This window comes from Morone saxatilis, unplaced genomic scaffold (genome assembly GCF_004916995.1).
Source record: "Morone saxatilis isolate NCDOM2014 unplaced genomic scaffold, NCSU_SB_2.0 Contig16, whole genome shotgun sequence".
NCBI classification, from domain to species: Eukaryota; Metazoa; Chordata; class Actinopteri; family Moronidae; genus Morone; species Morone saxatilis.
In genome coordinates, this window is record NW_023339718.1 from 23,853,506 (window position 1) to 23,880,669 (window position 27,164).

Genomic DNA, 27,164 nt, shown 5'->3' on the forward strand with positions numbered 1-27,164 from the left:
AGTCACCACTGTGGAGGTCCTGGAATCAATAGAGGGAGCAAGTTCACTCCACATAGGCAAGGTTTGTTTTTCCAACACATGTCAGTGGAACCGTATTGATTTGGGGTCATACTGAGTCTGTAAACATTGATTTTTAGTTCCTTTTCCTGCGTGGGTAACATATGGGATACAGTATGACGTAGAAGAGGTCCAAGGTTCTTCAGGAAATTGAGAAATATTTTGTATATAGTGCCAGAATGTCTAGAAAGCTGCCGGAAAGTGTTCTACTTTTCTGTGCTTGATTTTGGGAAATACACTACAGCAAGAATCCAAGTTGGCTGATACAATACATTCATACATGATACTAACAATACATTGCCATACATCCAATATGTTTGAGGCAGTTCAGCAAAAACAATTGTTGTCTCACCTAGCACATACAGTATCCTGTTAAAAATGAATACTGGTATTCCTGGGTATATAACTGAAACACAAACAAGTCTATGCTAAGGCATGTGACTGTACCTTTATTTGTCCTTTTGCCATGATCTTGTCCGTCATCTCTCCATCCTCTTTGCTCTGCTTGGTTTTGTTGCAGCACTTCTCATAGCAGAGCAGCCTTAGAGTTTGAGAGCCCTCCAGTTCAATCTCAAACTCCTGGCATGGAAACAGAGCAAAGGCATGTTACTGTAGGTTTCAGCCCAGTGCACAACAATGTACTTTTATTTCATACAGTAAATCCATTGGCTTTTTCAAAACTGATATGATTTCGTACAGTTCTGTTTAACACTGTCCTTTGCTGGCTGTGTTAAAAACACACAGCAGTGGACAGCGAAGGTGGACACTCATTCACTTTCTCCACTCTGATCTGTACTCTCACCTCGTTCCAGTTGGGCTCTGTAGAGTCTCTGTACACACGTGTTTTGGCTTTGTTGACAAAGTAGCCGAAGGAATCCACCTCCAGAGAGCAGTAAAGGTCTGGTGGGCACAAGCAGAGGTAGGTTTTAACTGTTGAATCAGCTGATTGAGACATGTCTGCATGATGTACAGTGTGAGGCCTCTGGCTGCAACTCTCTCTCTGGTTCTAATGTTACTGTAAATTAAGAAATGACAAAGAGGAGTGGACTCCCCAATGGTTGAAACATGCCACCGCCTACTGCCCGACTACCTTTTGTGACAGAGAGCACAGGCTAGAGTTTGAGCCGGCAGTGATTTGAGAAAGACATATTTGAGGCTGCTTGTACACAATGTTCCTGGCTAATCCCACTTGTTCCCCTGCAGCTGCCCTCCCAGCTGACAGCCGCAGCCGAGGGCGAGAGAGGGGGGGTGGCGGGTACAGCAGATGAGTCTGGACTGACACAGATGATGTGACACCACGTGCAACCTCCAGAATTATCAGTGAGATGATTTATAGTCAAAAACAGGAGGATAAGCCACTTACTTAAGCTCTGTTTCAGCCCTGATGCAGAGTGGACAATGACATTTAGGAAGCCGTACAAACCAGAAGATTCATCATCTGTGGAGGGCAGGGTTCAAATTATACAGGTTAATATAAACTACAAAACTCTGGGTATATAGTAAAATGTGTATTCAATTCTAAAAAGTACAACACATTGTGGGCCTTACCCTCCTTATTCATGGTCATTGGAATCGTGTGAACAGTCTGGAGTTTCACACACGAGTTAGTGAGCATCTGCAGCTCCAGAGAGGTCAGAGAGAAGCTTTTAAAACCTGCAGCACACAGTTACAGTCACACAAATATCCCATTAGAAGTGTTTGATAAGCAATCGTATTATACTACATTCTATTGTTAACTTATATGGGGAAAAATCACAGAATTAAAAGGCAGGTTTTACATCTTCCAAAGCTGGAGGGGCGATTTAATGTGTCAGATCTACAATTATATCATCTTGCCACTCAAGCATTTCATCTATCTATATAGCTAGAAACACAACAGGAGAACAATAAAAACATAAATTCTGTCAACTTTATAGTAAAAAAAATAAAGAAGAAAATATGTAGAAAAACAAAGAGCATTCTGAGAGAGCTGATATCAATTGCAAAACATATATGTAACAATCCTTGGATAGCTCTTCAAACTGTACAATTAAGCAGATTTATAAGGAGGAATAGAAATTGTTAATTGGGAACAAATGTATTCCTTGGACTGATTTGCAAAACAAATGTAGTCTGCTAATGCACAATATTTGAAGCACATGCTACTTAAATTTTTGATTTATATTCATTTGGACAGCAGAGCAAAGAATCCTGCAGAAATAATAATATGTAGACACTTTGTCGCAACCTAGAGTACATTTTGGAAGCAAGATTTAAGGAGGATTTAGTTTAATTTAAGGCAGATTGTTGCAAATTTCATAAGCTTAGGTTTGATATAGAACAACTGCATTATCAGATATGGAAATACTGACATTGAGCTTGTTTGTTGTATATATGGGGCAAATGTGTACTGTCGTTAGGATTTTGGGTCTTTGTTTTGTTGATGTAGGCGGTGTATATGTTGAGAAATCGAAATGAACAACAACTGTTATGATAATCCTGACTCTCTCATAGAAAGTGCCAAAAAAACTCACACTTCTTCTGCTGCTCGCGAACGATCTCCCTCCACTCAGCGCGCTCATAGTCAGAAGAGATGAGGAATGTGAAACCCTGAAACAAATGAAGGGGTCATACCCTGTATTTTAGTGCACTCTCATGCTGTAATGTCACTCCTGTGAACAGCAGAGGGCAGCAGAAACCAAATGAAGAAGTTGTTCATTGCAGGTACATATTCCCAATGATATTTTACACGCATCAGGGAATCCAAGAAAGATCTTTCATCAATCGAAGCACACTGGATTTTACTCATGTCTGAATAAACCCTCTTAAAGACTCACCTTGCCGTTTCTGTTGGCCACTCTGAACGCCATGTTGGGTGACATGAGAAGCAGCAGAGACTCTTGTTCTGACAACTTCTTTCTCAGTCGTTCAATCACCTTGGGTCCTTTGGTGGTTCTCTACAGATGGACAGTAAACAGGGTTAATGTAGTACAGAACGTGCTGTCTAGACATTTGTTGTATTCACATGTGATAATCTTAGAGTTCCTCATTTTATTTTAGTTTGTCTTCAGACTTTGGTACAAAGTTATTATTGTTCTGCTGTTCCTACAGTCACAGTTCCTTCAAATCACTAATAAACTCACAAATCATAAACTGTATGTTAAATCCTGTTATGTTTTGTGATGGTGAGGTTATTCTCACCTTTTCTCTTTGGATCTCGTTCTTGATCTGGGATATTTTGATCTTTATGGCGTCGATCTCCTCGTCCTGGACCAGAGGGATTGGGGTGGACTCACAGTCCTCGATGGTCTGGAAGGTCAGATCAGCCAGTGGGATGTACCACTTACAGTCATACTGTTGCCCTTTTCTGTTGGAGGATAAGATGTGTACGTAATGACCCAGTAAGTATCATGTTTTCCTGCTTTTTCACCAGAATGCTTTATTGCTTTTTTTTTTTTTAGCAGTGGGAACCCAACAGTACAACTAGCCACAAGCAAAAATATTCAAGCATCCGATGAAGGGACCTTTATCTCCCACTGCAACCATTAATTTTCACAATGACACACTTCTATTTTCAGCAAAGCACAATTTATGTTAACAAGTTTAATGTCTGTCTAGGGGAAGGGACTCTCTCTCTTGAACCAATGGATCTTCCGGGTCACAAGCCTGCATTTCTAACCCCGGGCTGGACGCCGACCCAGACTCACCCTGCAGCCTGTTTCTTCAGCTTTGTGCAGAGCAGCAGGTCTGTGAAAAGGAAGACGTGACGGAGTTTCCTGGAACCTTCGACCAGCTCCACCATGAAGCGATCCCTCAGCAGCTGGCGGTTCTGCCAACGGAAACGAGGAATCACGTCATTACACTCGTAGTAGACTCTCATTTGCTTCAGATACAACCCCAATAATCTTAATTTTTCATTAGTTAAAACTAACGAAACTGTGCAATTCTAAGAAGTGCTGAAATGACAGTATATAATCTAAGTTCCACATTGGGGTTCAGTTTAAAATGGTTTCATTCTAGGTTCACAAACAATGATTTTGTGCTGATGTATGTACATGCTTGTAATTACTGTACAGCCTGTGGTGTTGCAACTGCTGTCGGATGACTGCTACAATTCTCCATTCAATTCAATTCAACCCGACCTCACAGTGAAGGTAAACGAAATACCCGCAACAATAAAACATTTGTGATGTGACCAAAACAAAGTAGTAAGTGTATGCAGTATGTTTCTTCAACCACCAACAGATGTAATGATGCATTTTCAGACTTTTCAGACTACTTCCGCCTTCCATATTTTTAGCTATGCTAGCTAGCTTAGTTCTGTGGGTGGCAACATCAGTCCATCCCTAAGCCAGTATGATGCAGACTGAAATGTCTTGACAACTATCAGATGGATTGGCATGAAATTTTAGTCTAGACTCCAAGTGCTGCTCATTTTTGTGCTATTGATCATTTCACACAATCATTAATCAGTTTTATCCGCTTGTATATTTATGACAAATATTCTTGCTAAACTAAATTGTGAGCATGGCAAACATTGTATCTGTTAAACATCAGCATGTTAACATTGTCACTGTGGACACATTAGCATTTTTTGTCTAAGTACAGCCTTACAGAAATGCTAGCATAACTGTAGACTGGTGTTTCCCAGCGCTACACTACACGCTAATACTAGGTTTGAGTATGGACTGTGTTCACACTGGAAAAGTGACAAATTTAAGTATACTCTAAACCCAACACATGGATAGTAAATGCTGTTGATTGACACTGTTCTCCCACCATACAATGAACAAAGGAAAGTTGCTCACAGCTGAAAAAAGAAATTGATTGAAAGGTGGTGAGACAGCTCCAGAAAGAGAAAGTAAGTATTAAATCTTGAAGGTCCAGTGTGTAATATTTAGGATCTACAGGCAGAAATGGAATATAATATTCATCATCACCTGAAAATAAGAACCATTGTGTTTCCGTTACCTTAGAATGAGCCGTTTTAATCTACAGAGGCAGCGGGTCCTCTACTACAAAGTCCGACATGTTTCTACAGTAGCCCAAATAGACAAATCAAACACTGGCTCGAGTTTTGCAGCCATCATCGTTTCTCCTAAGACGAGCATTGTTCAAACTGGTTTCAATCTGCAACTTCACTGCAAGATGCCACAGGTCCTTTTTTCGCTGTCGATTTGCGTTTAATTTATAGTGACATTCAAAAAATTTAAAATTAAGCACGCTATGACAATTATTTTGTAGTGCATACTGTAAGGAATTAGTCATGATAATGAATCCTAATTTTATAACTTCCTCTAATCTTCATTGATCCATCTAGCCTGAGGTTACAGGCGCATGTGATGACATGAGCTCTTTCTGCAGCAATGTGTATCTAAATTCCCCTTCTGCCTTTTGACCTCTGGGCTGAGGCTGTTTACAGTGACACTGCCCATGTGAGACTTCACGCCATCCCACGCCAACCACAGCTCGACAAAAACAAGGAAATCACTGCGCCATGGTTTTCCTCCTCTGTTTTCTGCACACTCTAGATGTTCGCTGGCTGGTTACAGGCCTGCTGGCAGGGCCCTCAGACATGTTCAGTACTGTCCTGGTTTCAAACAGAAGTGGCAGGGTGACATCCGCTTATTGTTTTGTGACACAAACATGAGCACAAATAGTCAATAATCCAACTGGAAAAACAAGAGCTGTCTCTGCACAGAGCTCCAACCCTCATGACACTGGAATCTGTTTTTTTATGCACTGTAATGAGACGTTGAGCAGCGGGGCATGTACAAGAGGTGAAGCTAAACAAACCCATGGGTTTAAATGGCCATGGTAATTACAGGCAGCCACGGTGCAAAACATCAACAATGGGTGCAAATTTAGTCAAGAGCTGATCACGTACAACAACAACAGCTCGTATTTTAAATGGATTGTCATGTGCTGGCTTGTTATCTGTCAGTCTCCTTGTGGGACTTCAGCCTTCCTAGACAATATACAGAAGAATGTTCCCAAGATCTTTCTTTGATTTAATATCCCACCCTAGTTCCCAGGAAAAACAGAGGAAGTTCTTGGTCAGGTCATCTGAATCAGATGCATGTTGTGGGGAGGGGGGGGCGGGGGGGCACAGGGGGCAGGAAGCTCGGGTAAATCGGTACACGCCCAGTGCAGAAGGCTGGTTAGACAGTTAAGTTGATAAGGAGCACTGCAGGTCATTTCTGGGAAGCAGAGTTGACACTGCGGCAAGGAAGGATGGGAGTGAGCGCGGAGGTAATCGACAGGTTTTCCTGGTTTGCAACACAGAGACCCCTTGCCTCCAGTGTTTGCACTGCTTTGTCACGAGCTTCCTCTACGCTCCACTTCCTTCACAGCTAAAGCAGACAGGCTCAGATGAGTCAGCACCAACTGACTCACACTCCGGTTTTATTGCAGCTTCCAGACACCTTGTGCTTCGGGCTTTTTACTGTCAAGAGTAAAGATATGACGCACATTACAGGGGAAAATATAATCCTCAACTCCATAATGTGGCTGTTTTAGTGAGAAAATCAAATGAAAATGTTTAAAAACTACTGTACAGTGCGTTTCCAAGTCCATGTAATCAAGTGTTCTGTCAATGAAGAGCTTCAATAACATATTCTGCCAGAACATGAAGCCCAATTCCCTTTATACGTTTTAGCCACACAAGCACACTCACTCTATGGATGGCGGTGTCAGTCTGTCAGTCTGTCCACCACTTTGGCCAAGACTGAAATGTCAATCAACTATTGGAAAAATTGCTTTAAAATTTGGAACAGACATGCTCAGGATCATTTGTAATAACTTTGGTCGTCCCTCTACTTTTATTAAACTTACTGTTTATTGTTACATTTTTCCAGTTGTATAAATACCTGCAAAACCAATGACATCTTCCTCATCCTCAGCTGTACTTTATGTTTGTTGCTATTAAGCAAATGTTAGCATGATAACCCGCTAAACTAAGATGGTGAACATACTAAACATTACTACTTGCTAAACATGACTGTGAGCAGGCTTACATTAGCATTTAGCTCAAAACACAACTGTGTCTAAGTACAGGCTTAAAGAGACGCTAGCATGCCTGTCGACTCTCTGTAGACTTTTATTGCCTCTGTTGGATATTCAGAAAACATATGCTGTTTGTATTCCAAAATATTGTTGTGCACAAGAGTGAGCAGACCACCAGAAATGGGTGAAAGTTAGTGACGCATATACTGGACAAATATAAAGGCATATAAAAGCTGGAGCGGCCCAGGGAGTCAACATTGTGGTACCGGGCTTTATCACTGTGCCAACACACCATTCACACCACTGAATTTGACCTTGGCAGAGGGAACATGTGCTCCACAAACGGAGGCAGAACATACTATTAACTTATTCGTCTTTCTTCTACACTCAAGCCCTTGGTGAATATTAACTACAACCTGGGCTACATTTAGTCAAACAGGAATTGATGGAATTTATTTTGGCGAATAACCAGCAAATCTAGTGTCAATCAAGTTCCTCACTTTCAAGAACTCATCAACTAAAGAAGCACTAGCTAGTAGTATGGAGGGGAAGCTGACCCTTCTACCACAATTGATTTTTCAGTGGGCCTGAGTGATATTTATATGAAAAAGTGGAGTCACAATATAATCCTGTGGTGATGTAGTGACTCAGCTTTCCACACTGACCTCTCCCTTCTTAACTGTCATGGACTGTCTGCGCGGGGTGATCTCTTCATTGATACTGGACAGGAAGTTCTGAGATATGCGCAGGGCGTCCTGTAGCAGTGGATAGTCCGGGTGGCTGGAGGGCGTGTGCTTCAGGAGGTCCTAGAATGGTAAAAATTACGACAAATTCAATCCATTTAAGTCACTTCGTGCAGACAAGTTGTTGCTTCAGATTGGACAGATTGACTTACATGCAGAACGAGTGTGCTGCGCGTCACTCTGTCCACAGGTTTGTAGAGAAGAGCTGTGGAGGAGGAAGAGTCAGCTCAACAGGCCTAGTCACAGCTCAACTACATATAGCAATATTGATTAATGTGGAGGCTGGCCATTCATTTGACTCAGTACTCACTTTCCAGTGAATTTTTAGCCGACTGGTCTTTGCAGTCCTTTGTGCTTTTGACCTTGAGATTCTGTCAGGGAGATAACACCAGAGGGAATGGTGAGGAAAAAATACCCTCATTAAATCCCAGCAACTGCCCCACAGTGCAATTAAAACAATCAGCACCGCTGTAAAGAGCTGCATGGCTCTTTATGCTGTGAGGACTGCTGAAAACTGCCCTGTCATCACTTGTCCCGGGCAGCTGTACAACATCAAATACTTGCCTGCTGCAGTCCTGCTGTGCGTAGCGTGATTACATACCTCAGATATCTCTGCAAACTGAGCGTTTGCCTGGCAGCACTTGTCCGCCGTCTCCACAGCAACCTTATAGTTATCCACGAAGGCTCGGTACACTCCAAGCTGGCTGGCCTGCAGGACACAAGTAGAGTATGGATTAGATACAGATTTTACAAGTCTGTGATTTCCACTGGGTACTTTGCAGGGTCACTGTATGCTGTGCTCAGGCATTACAGATGGAGTGTGATTCAATGTTTGCTCACGTGTCTAAATATAAACCCATGTACGTGTGTTTTTAATCTTTTTCAAACACTAGCTCTTATTCAGCGACCTCCTATAGAGTGTTTTGTTCTCCTTTACTGCCAGTAATGTGGTGGAGCAAGGCTTTTATCTGGCCGGGAGATGACTCCAGGCAGTCTACTCACATGTGCACGACAAGATCCCCTGAACATTACTAACAGCCACCTTTTCCCCTCGAAAGTCTCTCCTCTTTTAACTATCATTAATGATCAAGGCATGACATTTAAGGAGTGCTATAATTAGCTTCTGAAAGTTACTGACTTGATGATTGGTGGTTTGTTTGATCAAAAACCAACATACAATTTAATGCTGTGAGGTTTCATGTTATTTGATGCTTGGTCTTCTTATCTCCAAAGGAGGGTTTAAATCAGCTGAGGGGGATTGCCATACTGTACTCTGTGTGGTAACAACACACTCACAACATTTCATTCATATCAGCCCATCAGATACTTTAGTATAGTATAGTATTCCACTGCTTTCATCTCAAAAGAAGTGGAAAAACAGGTTTGTGTAGCTTTAGCTCTGAAACATTGTCATGACATGTTTTCCTGTACATCAAAAAATGTAACCATAAAAAAAAGAAAATATTCTTCTTTCCTTAGTTGTCCTACTGACGCTAAAAAACACATCATCACCATACCAGTTTTTGGAAGAGGTCGCCCACACACTGCTGGTGGCCCCAGTCCTGGACTCTGGGCAACAGAGCGTCGTAAAAGTCCTTGTGGATCTCATGAAGCTCTGGCACTTTGAAGAAGATGGTCTCTATCTGCTGGATGGTCAGCATGGGTTGAGAGGTTGTGGCTGCAGCCCTCAGAGGCTTCATGGGCTGGATAAATAATCACAGTCAGTGTGTACGAAACAGTTACTAAATGTACTGTATGAAACCAGTAACAAGTTTTTCAGGCTTATCTGCCAATTCAATGAAATAACAGTACAGTTTCAATTTCTTTTTAATGATACTGTCTTTGTTGAAAGAAGATTTTGCCACAAACACAACAAGGGTCAAAAGATATTTGGGAGATCTGCTGAACAAGCTAATATTTGTGTGTGCATGTAACAAGTAAAAACCAGCCTTACAATTAACTTTGACTGAGTAGCGGCCATTACAGGAAAATGGAAAATGCTAAAATGTAGTGTAATAGTAGCACTGACAGAAATGAATGAAGAACTGACACAGTAATGTTAGTCACTTAAACTGCAATATCGAGCAAAAGTTTGCGAACATTAGCTAACGCTAGCTAACATAAGCTACTTCTTACCAGACCAACGCTGTAGCCGTAAAAAGCCCCATAGTGTATTAAACTGAGCAAGGCGTGTTGTATCACTTAAGAATTCAACTTTTAATTTGTAAGAGAAAGAATATGTTATTTCTTCTTTTAAAGTAAGGTAGTTTCACAAACTGAATCAGTAATGGCAGTTACATGGCAGTATCTAGTAAAAGTTTGCTAACTCAATCAGCTAATGTTAGCCACCATAGAAAGACCAATGCTGGGGTAGCAAAACCTAAAAAAACTGAGCAAGCGTGCGATGTATTACTTATGAATCCAACTTTTCATCTGTAAAAGGAAGAATGTGTTATTTCTTGTTTCACAAAATCATAGTCTTGCTTTAAAAAGGAAGATAACAAACAAGCACTGAACAAGAAGTTAAAGATGCTAGCTATATCAATAGGTATTTTATCAATGTTGTAAACAGTTATTATATTTGTTTAAAGTATTTTATATTAGCTTTTTAGGTTATACAAAATAAACTTTGAAAAAACTTTGTAAAACTGCCCAATCTTGATGTTGTAAACAAATATTAATCATGTCTTTTTGTCTATACTACGGGTTGCAACCAGCTGAGGAAATGATCTTGTGTGTGTCTTTGTTATAAGTTACACATACTATCAGTAGGGCCTCCAGGTGGCTGAGGTAGATCTCCTCACTGGCCAGGATTCCTGACAGAACCCACTTCCTCATCTCCAGCCCCTTCTCCTGATCCAGCTCCACCTGATACAAACAAGGTGGGAAGAAAAGACAATTGGCAAACATGAAGAGCAGGCATTCTCCCACACAAAAAGCTCATGATGACAATATGATATGTAACCTTTAAATGGGTTTGGTCTTTAATAACCCACCCACACACCTCTGCATACCCCTGGCTGTAGATGCTGTTGTTGTGGGATCAGAGTCAGACCAGATCTGATTAAACTCTGTAGGAGTTTTACATTCCAAGAGGCCTACACCAGAGACTCCTAGCATTGTAAGGAAGACAAATGTGTTTCGAGTCCAGGAGTTGTTATTCCAAACAGGTCAAAGCCATCAGTCATCCTGGTGCAGGCTATCATGTCAGTAAGAAACTCACTGGAGCATTGAGAAGGGCTGTATCAATCGCTCTGCCATTATATTACCTAGATTTTTTTTTTTTAAAGCTGTTTGCCAACTGAGCCCCCACACTCTCCACCATGATTTAGGCTTTGAAGATCACCAAGTGTACACATCAGAGGATAAGAATACCACAGATAGGACACAAACAGAGCAGAGGGGGAGGGGAGCTGGGTCTCTTTTTAACATCTGTTCGCCCACAGTATGTTTGCTGAGCATGTACGTATGGTGTGTGCTTCATGCCAAACAGCACTCCCATCTGCGATTGAATTCCTAACTGAAGGGCACTTCTTCTATAGTTTTCTAAAGGGAACTTCACTGATTTTACACTTGTAGTTCAGACTATGAAAACAGTTGTATAATGTCCAAAGTCTAAAGAGAAAACAACCCTGATGATGTCAATCTCACATCGGGCTACAAATGTATTACAGAAAGCCTGTGTTACAAACTAGGGGTGAGCCAGGGTGGGTCTAACAACATAAACTATCGAGATGCATTATGGGAAATGTGCAGTCCAGTGTTTCTGAAGCCCCTTACTAGGAACTAAAAGTCAAAATATCCATCCTCTGTGGTGCTTGGATTTTGGATCTCTCTCTCGCAACCTTCCCATATTTGTGGAATTGGAAGTGGAATACTAGATCATTACATACACTAGGACTAGGATTGCAATATTGATTTTGCCAAAGCCAATAAAAACAATTTTGCAGGATATTTAGTGGTTAGTTTCATAGCATAAAACACTAAGCTCTTCTTCCACTATAAACCAACAAAAAATACCAGCACTTTTATGCCCATGCAGCAACACCACACATGAGCAGAATAACAAGAGGCAGTACCCTCTTTGCAGTAGGAAGAAAAAAAGTTTATAGGAAATGTAGGTTTAATTTAGTGAAACACTTCCATTATAACTGGCATGCGACAGAGGTGCCAATTATTTGAGTTTGTTTAAAATAATTACAAAAAACAATGAAAACAACTTGATAACCTGAAAACAACTTGTAGGCTTTAACAAACGCCTTTGTTTTATAAAATGAAAAAGTATGTTGGGATTAAACTGGTACTTCTACACCAACACACAGACAGCAGAAGAAGCAATGTCAGGCACCGTAATAGCAACTTTCCATCACAGACTGAGAAGCCACAGCTCCTAAAAGTGCTGGACGGGGCGTGGAGAGAGGACAGTAAAGCAGTACTCTAGCCAGGGAATAACAGCAGAGCAGCCAGAGGACGGTGAAGGAGAAAGCAACAGCAGCTGAGAGACACAGTTAACGTGTCAGACATGTTTGGAGTTGACCCAGTAACATTACCGACAGCGTGGACTCCAGAGAGCCGGAGGACTGGGTGTCTCGGCTGCTCCGGCTCTTGGAGCGGAGTCGTGGCGAGGACGACGGAGATCCGGTGAAGGATAGAGGGTCGTGGCGAGGCTGGTGCTCTTCTGAGTGCTCCAAGTCATAGCCATATGACGGAGGGGTCTCATTGTAGGGAGCCTCTGTGAGAAACAAAGGACAATAGTCACATGGTGTGTCATTAAACTGTTAAGTCGTGTAGTAAACACAGAGAAAGAAGACGGGAAATGCCACAAACTGAAACTGTTGGTATTCTGATACTACGCCAATGCAGTGGGTGGGGCTAACAAAGCTATTTAGGAACTGATATCAGAAGGTTGTGACGATGCCACAGCCTCTTCACTTTAGCGTTATCAGGGATCAACTCCTATCCAATAAAATAAGATTCAATATAATAACCTGGCATTGCATACTACCATTGTGTAGATTATAAAGTCTGTTGACATTGTGACACTGGAGAGGTGTTCTACTTTATGGTCACTTTTAAGACAGTACTTGTTGCTTGTACTGGATTCAAGGCTGGACTGCAAATTGGCAAAGTGGGCAACGGCCCTAAAGCCCCAAAAGTAAATTATGTGTTTGAAATTTGCAAAATCAACTGAAACGATAATGGCTTTAAAGCTGCACTAATCAATATGTTTAACAGTTTGTAATGTCAAAGGGATCTATTGTAGGGACAAACCCACAGAGAATTAGCATTGAACTCTACAGCTCCCCTCAGCTCTACGGAGTGTTTTAATGTCTTTCAGCTCATTGTTTTGATTGCAACTTTACTGTTTTGGTTCGGTCTCATGGCTCTTATCAACTCTGTATCAAGTCGCAGCAGGCAGCTATTTTTTTTCTTGAATGTCACTGTGTACATATACAAGCCACAGAGAGTGAAGGGTAGGGGCCCACAGTTAATTTTTGTTAATTTTTATGTCTGAACAGCATTATAATGTAAGTTGCTATTTTGTCTGATATTGTCAGTTGACAATAAACATTAAGCAGAGTGCTGTCTTTTACTGCCATTTGTCTTTATATCAAATCCTCTTTTAACCTTCACAAACCTGTGACCTACACAAATCTACCACACAGCCTGTGCCAGCCACTGAGGGCTCGTGTCAGGCAAGTGGATAAGCCTGGGTAACTGCAGAGGCAACACACATTCTCTATTCATGCCAGCCTTGTTGTACAGTGTGTGTCTCCTTCAGCTGAGTGTTTTAAGGATCAGAGAGAATCTGAAAGATGCTGCTGTAACCTGGTATAATATTCACTTTGTGAGTCCACAAATCAAAAAGGCCTCAAAGCTCAGAGAGCAGCACATTTCTTCCGGAAATCAGTGAAATGGAATTTCTAGACTAGAAACCCACAGGTTTTACACCATGACCACAGCGAGTACGTGCCAGAAACAAGTGTTACAAGTCAGAAATATATGTTGTGCTTGTCATCCCTGTGATTTCAGACTTTTTAGGACACCGTGAAGATGAGGATCAACAGGCTCGGTACCCTGTAATCACTGTGAGCCACCCCTGACTCACCAGCACTTATCATCATTATCATCATTATCGTTGTAAAGGATGTGACGGCTGGCAGATGCAGAATGATGATCTTGAGCAGCAGTGATAAAATATCAGGCAGACATGTCTAGCAGTGCAGGGTAAGGTATGTTAAGAGGAGGCTACAAAACTGGTTCAGCACGACTTGAAAACAGGAAAGAGAGGATTCCGGAAACTGTAGGAGGATAAAGCTGAGTCACCCTAGAGAGGTCTGGAAGATAGGCGGGCTGACAGGATGACAGCCAAGGGGCCGTGACAAAGGACTCAAACAAACACACTGGGCCCAGCAGCGAGGCAGAGAGCTGTATTGACTGCTAGAGGAAGAGCCTACTGCAGGCCAAGCAGCTTCAGAGCACAGGGGAAGTCCATGTGAAAGGCCACTCTGTGTTCCAGTGAGATTATACATCAGCCCCGGCACTGGATGAAAAACACATCCTCTCCCAGGCAGCAGCCTCCGAGCCGCAAACTATCTCATTCCAGGGAAAAGAAACAGTCAGAGCTTAAAAAAACACTGCAAACCTGATTAAGTAAAGAGGAGGATTTAAAAATGTGTTCTAAAGTCTTAAATAGCAAGGACATTTTTTAAATAGATAGGGTTCATTTGGCTGCAGTAAGTGTGAGAAAGTGGACATCACAATAGATCCTCAGTGTGTGGCGTTGTTCTAGCGTTCACTAGGACCGCTGCTGAGGAAGTGTCCAGGCAGGTCAGTCCGGAAAATTCAGCGATTCATCTGCTTCAGAGCGGAAACAGGCTTTCTGCACAAGGTCATCCCTTCACAAACAGCTCCCACTCCAGACACACACATTAATCTATGGTCCTGGCTATCATATTTACATTCCAGTTAACACTGAGATGCCTTTTGTAATTAAAGACTTTACAGAGCCTCCAGGCTTTCAGACATATATGGAAACAGATATTTACAATTCCCATTAAAATGTTAGTCTATTTTACTTCCCATCCAGCTCTTCATCCATCCACCATGCTCTGTTTCTGTGTAACCTGTTTACACGTCCTTTGTTTGTCCTGATTGTGAAACAACTGACAAAGAACAAATAAACCGAAGCACGGCTCTTTTAAACCTCAAACTGTCTGCAAAACCTATGTATATTTGTAATGTAGTAGAGCACAACTTATACAGTTTATAGCATTATATTGAATATTTTTTAACAACATAAAGAAACATTTTGAAAAGCATCCTTTTCAATTTGGTTATTATTTGGTATTATTGGTCAATAAAAACAACATAAATAAAAAATCTAAACAAATTAAATATAATAATAAGTGAAGTATTGTGTTAACTAACTATATCAATGTATGTTCTTTGTGTATTAATCCATCCTTCATTAAGTGGTACTTTGTACTTCTGTCTATCAGATATCTAAAGTACAGGAAGGAAAGCTTTCTCTAACCATTATTCATGCTAACAGACTCAGTGTCTGCCAGCATTTTAGAAATTCCTGAGGTCATTCATCACCATCAACCAAACTCTATAATCTGAATTTCTGGGGTAGTTTGTCTGTAAATTTGATCTCCCAATGTTATGGTTTAAAGGTTGCTTCAAATTCTACAAAGCCAAGTATGTAATTCTAGTTGTCCCTTTTAATTAATTCACAGTGCCCAAAACGGTCACATTTCAAGAAATTTAATCTAAAACAAATCAGAATGACTCTTAAAAACCCAACATGTGTAACATGCTTCTACTCATAGATTGTAAACTCCTGCTCATGTCATTAAATCCCCCATATTCCAAGAAATATTACTGAGGACATGACCTTTCTGTCCTCAATGCTAGCCATGGCTTTGTAAACAGATTAAATTTCAATCAAAAATTCCTTTTTAAATCATATAATTGCTATATCTGTACCACAGTGTCTTATTACTCACTGACCACACCCACACATCACTACACATCACAGATGACATTGAAGAAACAATGTTATTTTCTTGTTTCCAATCTGTAGTGACTGAATACAGTCTGTTACACAAAATATCACACAGTACGATGGAGGGTGGCAAAGCCATCCGGGCAGTTCTACAGCACGTCCTCCCTGTCCCATGCCCAACTCGCTGCAGCTTAAAAGGGTTTCAACTGTGCAATAGAGCTGTAATAAATACATTCTAATGACATTACATAAGATTGCTGAGCCCAACAGCTGTGGTTGTGAGCTATGTGGAGCCGCGGATCAGAGAGAAGCTGAATTTGTTTTGGACTGTCTCCGAAACTCTGTAATTCTGTTTTTCAAGAATTTCATTTGACTGTATTCCCACAAGCTGTGGTTTTATACATGTCAGATTACTGCATATGATCAAAAAAAGGCAAGATTTTTGTTGGAATTACCTTTTACTGCACAATACGCAGTGACTTTGCTTTCCCACACTACCATACTGAACACCCTTCACTAAAAATAGAACTCAAGGATATATAAGGAGTCGGCCAAACAACTGGTTCCTCACTCTCCAGTCCCGTTCTGGAGAATAATCAGTCATCATCAACACTTTTCCTTCCTCCAGCATGCAAACAAGAAAGAGCCATGTTTAGAAGACAATCGCAGCAGTGTAATACAGGGGACATGTTGGATGTCCTATTGATGACAAAGCAAAGACACATTCAAAGCCCTAATCCTAATCCATAGAGATGAACTACGATAAACAGGCAGAGAGGGAGCGACAGATGTGCAGCGGAGGCAGTGTCACAGCATCAGATTCATTATCACAGAAATCACCATGTGGGCTTGTTTCACTACACAAGACCAGCACACAGTATCAACAGAAGAAGGCACTCTCCCTTGGGACGCTTTCATGAATATTTTTCTGATTTTCTCTTAACACTGTTTGGTTTCCAAATGACATTGTCATCATCACGTGGCATGGACATGAAAGCACCGCCTTTTCACTTCACAGCAGGACATTTAAAAATGGGGAAGGTTCTGGAAACAACCAAAAGTGGGAAGTTGCAATCAAAGAAACTAACTTATCGGGTAAAGGTGAAATGCATAAAATATCTGTTCTATTCCACTGATGGGAAGAATTCAGACAGCAATTCCAAAAAATACAAATCAAATAGGTCTATTGATTCATCCCAGAAAGAGTTGAAACTAGAATAGTAACATCCATAATTCCCCATTTCACCACTGGCAAATGGCACAGTGCTGCCCATCCCGCATTGACTGATCACTGATCAGTGTGTTTAAATAGCTCAACAGGGGCAGACTCCTGCTTGTAATCTGACAAAAAGAGGGAATCAGAGCCCACTTATTGCATCCCACTGTGAACATATTGACCATCCACACAAAGATCAGTCAGCTGACAGAATTTAGATCGCAAGCTCCCAAATGATCCAGCTCAGAAATGGATGGAAATGAGATTGAAGTATCAATAATTTACCACAGAGCAAAAATGGTACAATGAAGGATAGCCTTTCTGTCGCCTCTCTAATGGTTGTATAGATCTGGAGAGAAAAGTTGCACCTTTGGAAACAAGCAGCAGAAGATGCCAATGTGAGATGTTGTTAAAAGCTTAGCACCACTTTATGGCTCCAACAAATGGATTCTCCGCAGGACTGTGTGGTCACTGGGGAAACAGCGGTGGCAGGGAGAGCAAAAAGAGGGGAACAGGTTGAAGGGTAATGGCACTGGACATGGTGACCTGGCCTGTGGCCCTTGTAATTTCCTCACCTCATGGGAAGTGGAAAAATGTTGATAGATTGATAGTAATGCACTTCACAATGACTCTTTGGTGACATTTAGGTCTGCAGACTACAAAGAGTCTACTTGAAATCACACACTACTGAGGAGGGGCTCTCTGTCCGTCACTGATCTGCATAGTGACACTTAAATCCTGTCATCACCACATGATTCTAGAGTTTAAATTTGGATGAATTGCAAGAGATGACGAGATATTGGGACTTTTAGTCTCAAGTATGGGATTTCCCATAATGCAACTCCATAGCATATTTGGTCAGCCTCTCCCTGACTAATAAATGCTCATTTCTTTCACTCTGGGCCCAGGCAGGTTTGTAATGCAGGCTTTCTGTTTACTAAGAATGTACAGTACAGCCACATTAGTGGCTCAGTGTCATTGTGTTTATACACAGCTGTGTTTTGAGCTAAATGCTAACATCAGCATGCTAACATGCCATAGTTTCAGAGGTATGTTTACCATCTTCATCTTCTCAGTTTAGCATGTGAGCATGCTAACATTTGCGAATTAGCAATAATCAGTAAACCTAGAGTTTTTGCTAATTGTACAGCTGAAGATGATGGGAATGTCATTAGTTTGGCAGGTATTTGGTCATAAACTAAGCTTGAGAGGCAGCTGGACTCAATAGATCATGAGAGAATTCATCTTGCCAGGCTTCAATCTATACATTTGTGACCAAACTACAGTGTCTGGCAGCTACCCCCGGGTGGGTGGTATGTGTGATGCAGAGAGAAGACTGTTTGTTATAAACCACAATGGTGGCTGCTAAAGATGTTAATGTAGATGCTGCTAGCGTCAGTTAGAAAAGATGTTTCATCATCATCATGATATACAGTGAAAGACAGATGGTTCAGCCAATCACCTGCTGAGCATTTTTTTTAATGTGCCAGCCAGTTTTCAAATGACGACTTTCCAGATGGTTCCGTCTGTGTAACAAACACAAAAATTAGACCTGATGATGGCGCTGGATGAAAAGTCAGAGGACCACCAGAGTTATTACAATTCATCCCTTCATCATGTCTGTACAAAATATCAGGCCATCAGTGCCATAGTTGTTTGGATATTTCAGTATAAAAGACCAAATTGGTGGACGGTCTGATCTACTAATACACTGACATTATCATCCCAAGAGCCACGCTCATAGCATGTGTCCTCCCAAATACAACATTACTCACATGATCTCACTTAAACAACTGTTTTCACAAGCTGTGTAGCACTGCCTGCGAGTAGTAAATTGACTTTGACGTGTACAATTGAGTGCCCCTTTAACAATGCACTGTAACTGGGGCATCTGTTATGGCAAATGCAGACACTGGCAAAAAATGTTAGCCAACACATCATCATCACATCCTGGGCCGTATGAAGCGTCTGCTGGATTGGGAGGCCCTTTAAACCACAGGGCCGGTGGAGGCAGTGAGGCCCACCACCACTCGCCTCTGATCTGTTGTAGGGCAGCCTAAAATTAGTGCCAGTCGTTGAGCAGGGTAGGTCAGAACTGGGCCGCCCAGCCCAGCACACCTAGTAATCAGAGTGTGTTGAAATAGCTCAGGGTGGTCGGACTACTGCTTGTAATGTGCTATATAACAGAGAGAATCAAAGCCCAATAATCGTTCCAGTCTGTGCAAATAAACATAGACAATGGTGCACATGTACGCATTGGATACACGCAGATTAGCTTTACTGACACAGCATGGAATAACTGCATGTCTAATACAGTACAGTAGCTATTTAGTCCTATTTGGTTATGTTATTGGATAATTATTCTGGAGCCTGGCCAGTCTTCAGCCTCATGGCCTTAAGTTTGTGTTCTATAGTGAACATAAAACATAACTGCTGACAATGCTTATTATCGGCAGATGATGAACACACTTAAATTGAATAAGCCACATGAAAAATCACAGTGACCTCCAAGTGTGATCAAATATTCATTTGCATGTCTGAACAGAATTAAATATTAGTGAACAGACCTCACCTGATGTGCTTTAATGTGATTGGCTCAGTCACAATCTGCCTGGCAACAAAGGTTTTACAGCACGTTTGCACTGAAAGTTGGTTAAAGCTAACGGTGTGTAGGCTGAGAGTAAAATGAATCAGATAATGAGAGCTTTACAAATCATTAGCTTTGTTTTGCTGAATAACAAAACGTACGTGGCTTTAAAAGCAGTTGTATAATGTCTTCTATGGCTTAACAAGTTGGAGGAAATAACCCCTGATGATGTCATCGGGGTTATCTGAGCTTGGACACTAGGAATTTATAACATAACCCATTTGTTAAAAATTGGGGGCATGGAGTTTGACCTTTTTTTGTCAGGCTGTATAATGTCTGTTGTGGCTCTGAGTCTGAGAAAATAACCCCTGATGATGTCGTAGCGACGTCATCAGAGTTACCTCGGCTTGGGCGTGGGGACAGAAAGCTTGTGTTAGAAAATGTGAATGTGGAGTTTAAAAAACTTTGGCGTTTGCATAATTCTCCCACTGGACTGCCCCTTTAAATGGTTGAATACAGGCAAGCACAAAAATATACTGTTCTTATTCACCTGTTGTTATTTTCTTCATTCACTCACACTTCCCCTGCTCAGTTTGCGAGAGAACATTTTGTCTAAAACAAACTCTGACCAGTGACACAACAAGCTCCGCGGGTCAGGCTGTAGTGAGAGAGGTGAACTCATACAACACTTAACATTTCATTAGCCGTTTCCCCCCACACCCCACAAGCAGCTGAGACATTCCATAAACACTTGGCCTGCCAGCCATCAAGCACAGAGGGCCCTTTGAGTGGGACCAGGGAGGGGAGCTGAGACTGCAGGACCAGAGGGCTGAGGCCGAGCACGAGGGAGGATCACTGAGCCGGAGGAGGCCCGCAGGCTCATAAACATGCCAAAGATTTTTTTTTTAAGGCTTGTCTATGAAAACGTGTATGTTAGTATGTGAATAGAAGAGTTAATATGATGATCTAGTGTGGTGGTCTATTTCATTTCTAAACAAAAGTTTTTGTTCTGCTTTTTGACAGAGAGGAACAAAAAGGCTATTCATGGCTTAAACTGCGAGAGCAGCTGGCGATGCCTGGCCTGGTGTACTGATGGCCTGCCAGCTTTTGACCACTTTACCCAGCACACTGCACAGAAGAACAGGTGTCTTACTTACACACACATATACACATGCACACAGAGGCAAACTTGGCTGCCCTCGAGAGCTGCCAGCACTTCCTCTTGTAGGCCTTCATTTACTCTAGGAAAGGGTGAGGCCGAATACTTTAGCTTCCGTGACCACTAAACCTCAGATGTTGATATCCAGGTACAATGATAGGCCTGTGTGGGCTTCCTTGAGGGACCTCAAATATTCATGAGTCTGCAATTAACTGGGAGTGTGGACCAGCACCGGTGTGACTCCTGCTGAGGCAGCAACTACCAACCTCTGAACTGAGGCCAAGACATTCAGACAGACTTCATCACCTTTTCAGACAGACACTTTCTATTAATGTCACAGCCACCCCAGACAGAACTGTCTACCTACAGAAACTGTGCCATGTCCTCACAGAGGCCCGCTCAGCTAAATGCATCCTAAAAGACAATCTCCTGATTTTTGCAGAGTGATTATGATTAAACTAATGGTGAGATTTATTATTTTCCTTTTGGCCAACCTCTTCCTCTATGTACCCTCTCGCTGTATTACATTAACCATGAGACGGTATACACACACACACTCTGTGGCCACGGGCATGTCAGTGTCATGATGATAATTAATTATGGCAAAATAGACCCATCAGAGAGTTGGCCTCCTTAAAGGCCCACAGCTAATCAGCGGCTCTTCACAGCTAGGCTTGACAAATGGCCTAGATAACCAGAAACCAGGAGACAACACTTATTCTTCTATTCATAGAAAAAAGTCCCTTGAGATGTTTCAATTTTAGACTGGCCATTTCCCTGAGATTTCACGCAGCGATGCAGCGGTGTAACGGCAGGAGGACAGGCGCAGGTTTGTTTGCGTCAGTTTGGAGGCGTTTCTAATGGTAAGTCAGTCATTTTTCCCAGGCAGAGACAAGCTGCCACCATGCCAGACACTAAAACGCTCACACAACACCAGCAGGGACCACGTCAATTCTCTGTCTGCTACAGCATTCATATATTCCATGACAGGCTGCAGAGCATTAACATACAAACCAAATCTTACAGTCCAGAAAGCCTAATTTAGGTGTAACCACTGTCATGTGTCCTATACTGTACAATTCATGAAGCTTTGTCCAACAGTAACACACGGCTAACTGGAGCACAAAGCGTCTTTACAACACTGAGATTAAGTTAGCTTTACTAGGACAGTTTAATAGATTTGAGAGCCGCAGCGCTTTATGATAAATACAACCAAATAAAACTTTCCAACTGCTCCCTAAAAGTCACTAACCACAACAAAGAGCAGTTTATTGCAAAAACTTGCTTCAAACCGGCTCCCTGCCCGAGGCCTAATCCAGCAACGTGCACAGTAATGTTATTACAACATCAGAAAATAAATCCAGACCTCTGGTAATCCACAAAGCAAGGTCCACATGAGGCAGCTGTGCCATTATGTCAGCAACAAGTCTCCTCTAGACAAAAGCTGCACCTCAGGCTCTGCAGCATGGTGGCTTTAAACAGAAGGTGTCAGGACAGGGTACATTAAAAGGGGAACTCCACAGATTTTACACTTTAATGGTCAGTTTACTGGTCATGGGATGCACTACTCAGCCTGTGAAAGCAGCTGTGTAATATTCTTGACTATATAAATAGTAGTTTGGCAAAAAATACATTCATAATCCACGTATAAGCTTTTTCCAGAGCTTTCAGTCATGCGTATATCTGTATTTTTTTCTTTAAAACCTGATTTTCTTGGTTTGTTCTGTACGCTCGACATTTATTACTGTCGTATTCTTTTGCGGGAGTTTTTCCTTACCCGAATCGGGGGTCTAAGGAGGGAGGTTGAATGTTGAGACAAATTGTGATTTTGGGCTAAATAAATAAAACTTGACTTGACTCGACAACCGAGAAAGGTCTTCAGACGGAGTTGCAAGCTAGTAAGTACACCTTGAGTTAACTCTTTTTTGCCAGGATGTTTAATGTCTTCTGTTCTCTGTCAAGTCTGAGAAAATCACCCCTGACAATGTCCTGCCTTACAAACTGGGGGGCATGGAGCAAAGAAGAGGACAGAAATATAGAGTTGAGAGTTTTGGACTAAAAGTCAGGATATGTCAACTTCTGCTGCATCACTTTGGAGCATTTTTTTTATTTGATCTGTCTGTCTCAGGTCCCCTAATTTTTTGAAAGTGCAATATCAAATTGTTGGAGTTCGCAATTGCAGTTGGTTAAGTGAAATCAGCTTTTCCTTCTATTGTTTTTCAAGCAAGGCCATCTTTGTCATAAATGTATTAATTCTTTGGAGAAACTTTCTGTGCTTAGTTTACTTTTCTGCAAAACAGAAGAAGGAGCTATGAGAAGGAAAAAAACACACATCCTGACAGTAAGTTAGCAGCACTGCGCAACAAATGACACAGTGGAATAACACAGGTCAAATGGATTTGGACATTTCAGTCATGCGAGCGGCATGCTAGCTTACACTTCATGCTGATTATATCACAGACTATCTGCTTGTTCGTCACATGCTTTGTGTCAAAGAGCTTTGGACTGGATAACCTTATATAACAACACACTATTCTGCTCATCTGCTTAATCTGACCCACAGTGGATAACACTTTTTTTGGGATGGGGTAGAGGCAGACAATTTTCCAGCTCCAATCCTAATACTTGCTCTGTATCCCAATCCCTCTTTGGCCTCAACAATATGTGTCCTCATCTGTCATTCACTTTGACAAACGTTCTCGTAGAGGAACACTAACTCCTGCCTCTTCTTCTGTCCTTGGCATTGCCAAGTTGCCCAGACCACTCTCCTTATCCCACTTAACATTGTTATATTGTTAACATGTCAATACTCTTTCTCAATGAGTGATTCTCCTATTGTGTTCACACATCACAACAGGAAACACTGATGGCAGGCACTTCGATTGGAAGCCGCATGACACACTTTAAGCCCCTCGATCCTTTTTTTTGAGTGTCGTGAGGGCTTTTTCCTACCCACCTCCCATAACAAAGAGCCTCCCTAAATTTATCACGCTAGAGAAACCCCTTTAAGTTAATTACTCGGCACCAAGGACAACAACACTGATGTGTGCTGACACGAAAACACTCAGGGTGGACAGGGCCGAGCGACTGTGAAGCCGGGGGGCAGTCGCTGTCTCAGTCAGAGCATCTCTGTGAGAGTGCTGCAGCACTCAGTGGGCAAAGAGCAGAAGGGGGTGAAAAAGAGAGGGCAGGCCTGCTTACAAAGGGTAAAGAAAACACTCCTGAAAGAATGGCCCAACCACTGGGTTACTGTTAAGAATTAGCGTATGTGAAGGCAGTTTTGTCAGTCCCAACCCCTTCATGGCCTATTGACTTTTTGCAGGCTCTGACCTGTGAAAACCTGTTTAGTCTCTTCTTGCAAAAAAGCTAATTGTGCTTAACTGGAAAGGGTTAATACTCCTGACACACTCACTATGGATAAAAGCTGCAAGGAGATAAAATAAAATTCTCATTAACGGGACGAGAAGAGGAATTCTATCAAACCTGGCCCCTTTTTTTATAGGCCACTTCAATCATAATGGCTCAGTTCCACTCAAGTAAACCGGCTGAAATCCAACAGAATGACAAAAACACAACAAGAAATGTGTTAAATAAATAAAGTGCATGATAATCCTGGCTCCAGAAAACATTTTAAGATGGATTTAGTGTATTGGGGTCAAAATATTAGGATGTTAAAAAGTGTTTAGGCGTTACAAAGAAGTGCATTTACTCATCAGTGACTTATTCTATCCCAGCCAGGGAAACATCTTTCAGACAGTGATTAGAGAGGGGCTTTAGCATGCTTTTTAGTACTTTATAATCTCTATACATTAGAATACTTTTGTTTCTAATCCTAAAAAAAGAAAGGCTTGAAGGACACCTGTGTTGTGCAGTGTGACCTACCCAGATCTCCTTGAACACTGTTGTCATGAGAGGTCCTGCTGGACGTGGTGGAGTCCCCATCACTGGGCCAGATTTGGCCCGTTTTGCGGACCCCAACGATGGAGGCCTCAGACACCATCACCTGCTGCTTCAGACGTTTCTGAGACAGGGGTGTGGGTGGGCTGCTGCTGTCAAAGGAGTGCTGGGAGTGCTGGGAGGGTGAGCGGCTCTTGTCCCTGTACATCTGGTAAGTGGTGGGGCTGGGAGACACGTGGCTGGACTGACCTGAGGAGAAGTCCTCCTCGCTGGATGTTAAGTTCTCGTTGGAGCTGCAGTCTGGTGTGTAGCCCCCCCCTACATCGTCGAAGCTGCCGGGAGAGTAGGAGCGCCTCGGCCAGGTGAGGTGTGCGTCCTCCTCTATGCTGTGGTCCCTAATGTGGATGACTCTAGTGTCCCCGTCAGCCATCATTCCCCCAACATACACACTGGTGTAAGGCTGGCACTCTGCTGGCTGCCGCTCAGACTTCCCCCCTGTGGAACGGAGCACACTGTCTTTCAGGAAGTGTGGGTGGACTTCGGCGTCATCAAATGACCCATTGTAGCTGCAGTTCCCCTCAGTGGATCTGCCTCTCTGCACAGCCTTGCTGATGTCCCCCGTGGCGGCTGAGAGGTTCCCTGGGAGAGAGTGCAGGGACCTCTTACGCTCCATCTGCATGGCCTGAGAGCCCAGGGTGCTGATCTTGTCTGAGACCTCCCTGTCGTTGACTTTGACCAGCCCTCGCTCATGATGGTACTCCATGTTCACATAGAAAGGTTTCTCCTGGCCACCCATCACTGACAAACCTCTGCCATCCCCGGCTGTGTGAGAGTTGGCTCTCCTGATGCGCTCAAAGTTGGATCTGAGAGCTGCCACCGAGCCTGTGCCCAGCGGGAAATCAGGAATCTCTGAGTCCTGTCGGACGGGTGACACCCCACCCTTCTGTTTGGCCGGGGATGCACCATCCACCTCTCCTTCAGGATGCGGTTTACATCTGGCTGTCTTGCCAGGTCCTCTTAGCTGCTGCTCCTCCACGGGTGCCTCATTTGTGGGGGTCCTCTGGCTCTCTGGGCCACCGGACAGGTCTCCGTCATTTGTCTGGGGCGTCCTTTTAAATCCCCATCGCTGGCCATCATAAGACTTCCTCTCTTTTGCGAGCAGAGTCTGCAGGTAAATCATCCGAAAGCGCTCCTTGTTTACTTCCTTCTCCAAGTGCCTGATGGATGACTTGCATTTGTCCAGCTCCTGTTCAATGCCCCCCATTGAGGTCAGGTCCATGCAAGGGGGATCAGACTCTGGGAACTGGGCTTTCCATGCCTCCACAAACCCCACTGGTTCGACCATTGTTATTACTCTGACATAAACTATTCAACAACAACACAAACATGCACTTCTAAAGCACAAACTGGACTCAACTGTTTACAACTTAAAGTGTCCATAGTGCTACTACAGTACAGAAAGGAAGAGTGTTCTCCAGAGTGAGGAAGGGTCCACTTTACAGGGAAGAAAGCCTGTTAGTTCAGTCTTTACTCACAAACACGAGAATGAAATCCTGCAGAGGAAAGATCACGGGTCCAACCTCTTTACGCCTTTTGACATAGTCCAAGAAATGTGAGTTTATCCTTATTGTCGCACTTGCTCCCTTCTGGTGCTCGTCTATTCTCTGGAGATCCTCTGTCTTCCTCTGTGTTTGTGTTTGTGTGAGATTGACTCGCAGCTCTCTGGTGTTTTGGCTCTCCGTCAGCAGTGTCTGCAGAAAGAGGAGGGGCTATATGGATGTGATTTACACTCCAAATAGATAAACACAAAAAACAATGAGGATTTGTCAAAATGCTGTCCCTGATCCAAAACAGTTTCCCAGGAAAAGCTGATCCCGACCAGAGGAAATTCACCAGAACAGATGTTCCTGAAGAAATGTACCTATGACAGCTAGAAGACCCCCACGGTCTCATAAGGGAGATAAACTGACACTTTAAAGGCAGAAAACGTCGCACGGAGGGTCGAACAGGAAGGTTTGTTCGGGAAGGTGTTGTCTTGAGGCTGTTACAGTTCAGGTGGAAGAAGAAAAACGAGGTCCCGACTTTGAAAACAACTATCCTTTTGTTGCTTGCTCAAACCCAGCCTTGGTTTTTATCCTGTAAAAGAAACCAACTAGCTTAATATTTCCCTCCTGCCCAGCCTTGCCTGTAAATATGCCTCTTTCTGACACAGCACACTTGTCCTTTCAGTGGTTAATCCTACCAAAGTTCATTGTGTTGCAACGTGAAGCCGAGTCTTGTGAAAATATCGCCATCTGACGGTTCAAAAGTTCAGGCCGACAGAGGGGTGCGTTCAAGTACACAACGTGGAGCATCTCCTCCAGAAGCTGTAACTGGTAACTGTGCACGGCATGGTTCGCAGTAATGCAGCATTTGGGGATTTAATACTATCTAGGCGTGTTATTGTTGCACTTATGCAGTTTTTTTTATCTACCATTAAAGGTGAAGAGAAGATACATAACTGTCAAAAC

At 42.6% G+C, this 27,164-nt stretch overlaps 1 protein-coding gene across 1 annotated transcript in view; it reads right to left on the reverse strand.

The window, feature by feature from the left end:
- Positions 1-25,999, reverse strand: part of si:dkey-91m11.5 (PH_BCR_vertebrate and RhoGAP_Bcr domain-containing protein) — a 32,384-nt gene extending 6,385 nt beyond the window's left edge. Inside the window, exons 1-16 of the mRNA XM_035658456.1 lie at positions 24,640-25,999; positions 12,335-12,516; positions 10,548-10,652; positions 9,302-9,487; positions 8,386-8,493; positions 8,095-8,155; positions 7,937-7,989; positions 7,707-7,847; positions 3,744-3,865; positions 3,238-3,403; positions 2,874-2,993; positions 2,571-2,646; positions 1,606-1,710; positions 1,421-1,495; positions 860-957; positions 505-636 (exon numbers count right to left, since the gene is read on the reverse strand). Of these exons, the coding sequence (XP_035514349.1) occupies positions 505-636; positions 860-957; positions 1,421-1,495; positions 1,606-1,710; positions 2,571-2,646; positions 2,874-2,993; positions 3,238-3,403; positions 3,744-3,865; positions 7,707-7,847; positions 7,937-7,989; positions 8,095-8,155; positions 8,386-8,493; positions 9,302-9,487; positions 10,548-10,652; positions 12,335-12,516; positions 24,640-25,999 (3,090 nt within the window). The remainder of the gene's footprint in view (positions 1-504; positions 637-859; positions 958-1,420; positions 1,496-1,605; positions 1,711-2,570; positions 2,647-2,873; positions 2,994-3,237; positions 3,404-3,743; positions 3,866-7,706; positions 7,848-7,936; positions 7,990-8,094; positions 8,156-8,385; positions 8,494-9,301; positions 9,488-10,547; positions 10,653-12,334; positions 12,517-24,639) is intronic.
- Positions 26,000-27,164: the final 1,165 nt, after the last annotated feature.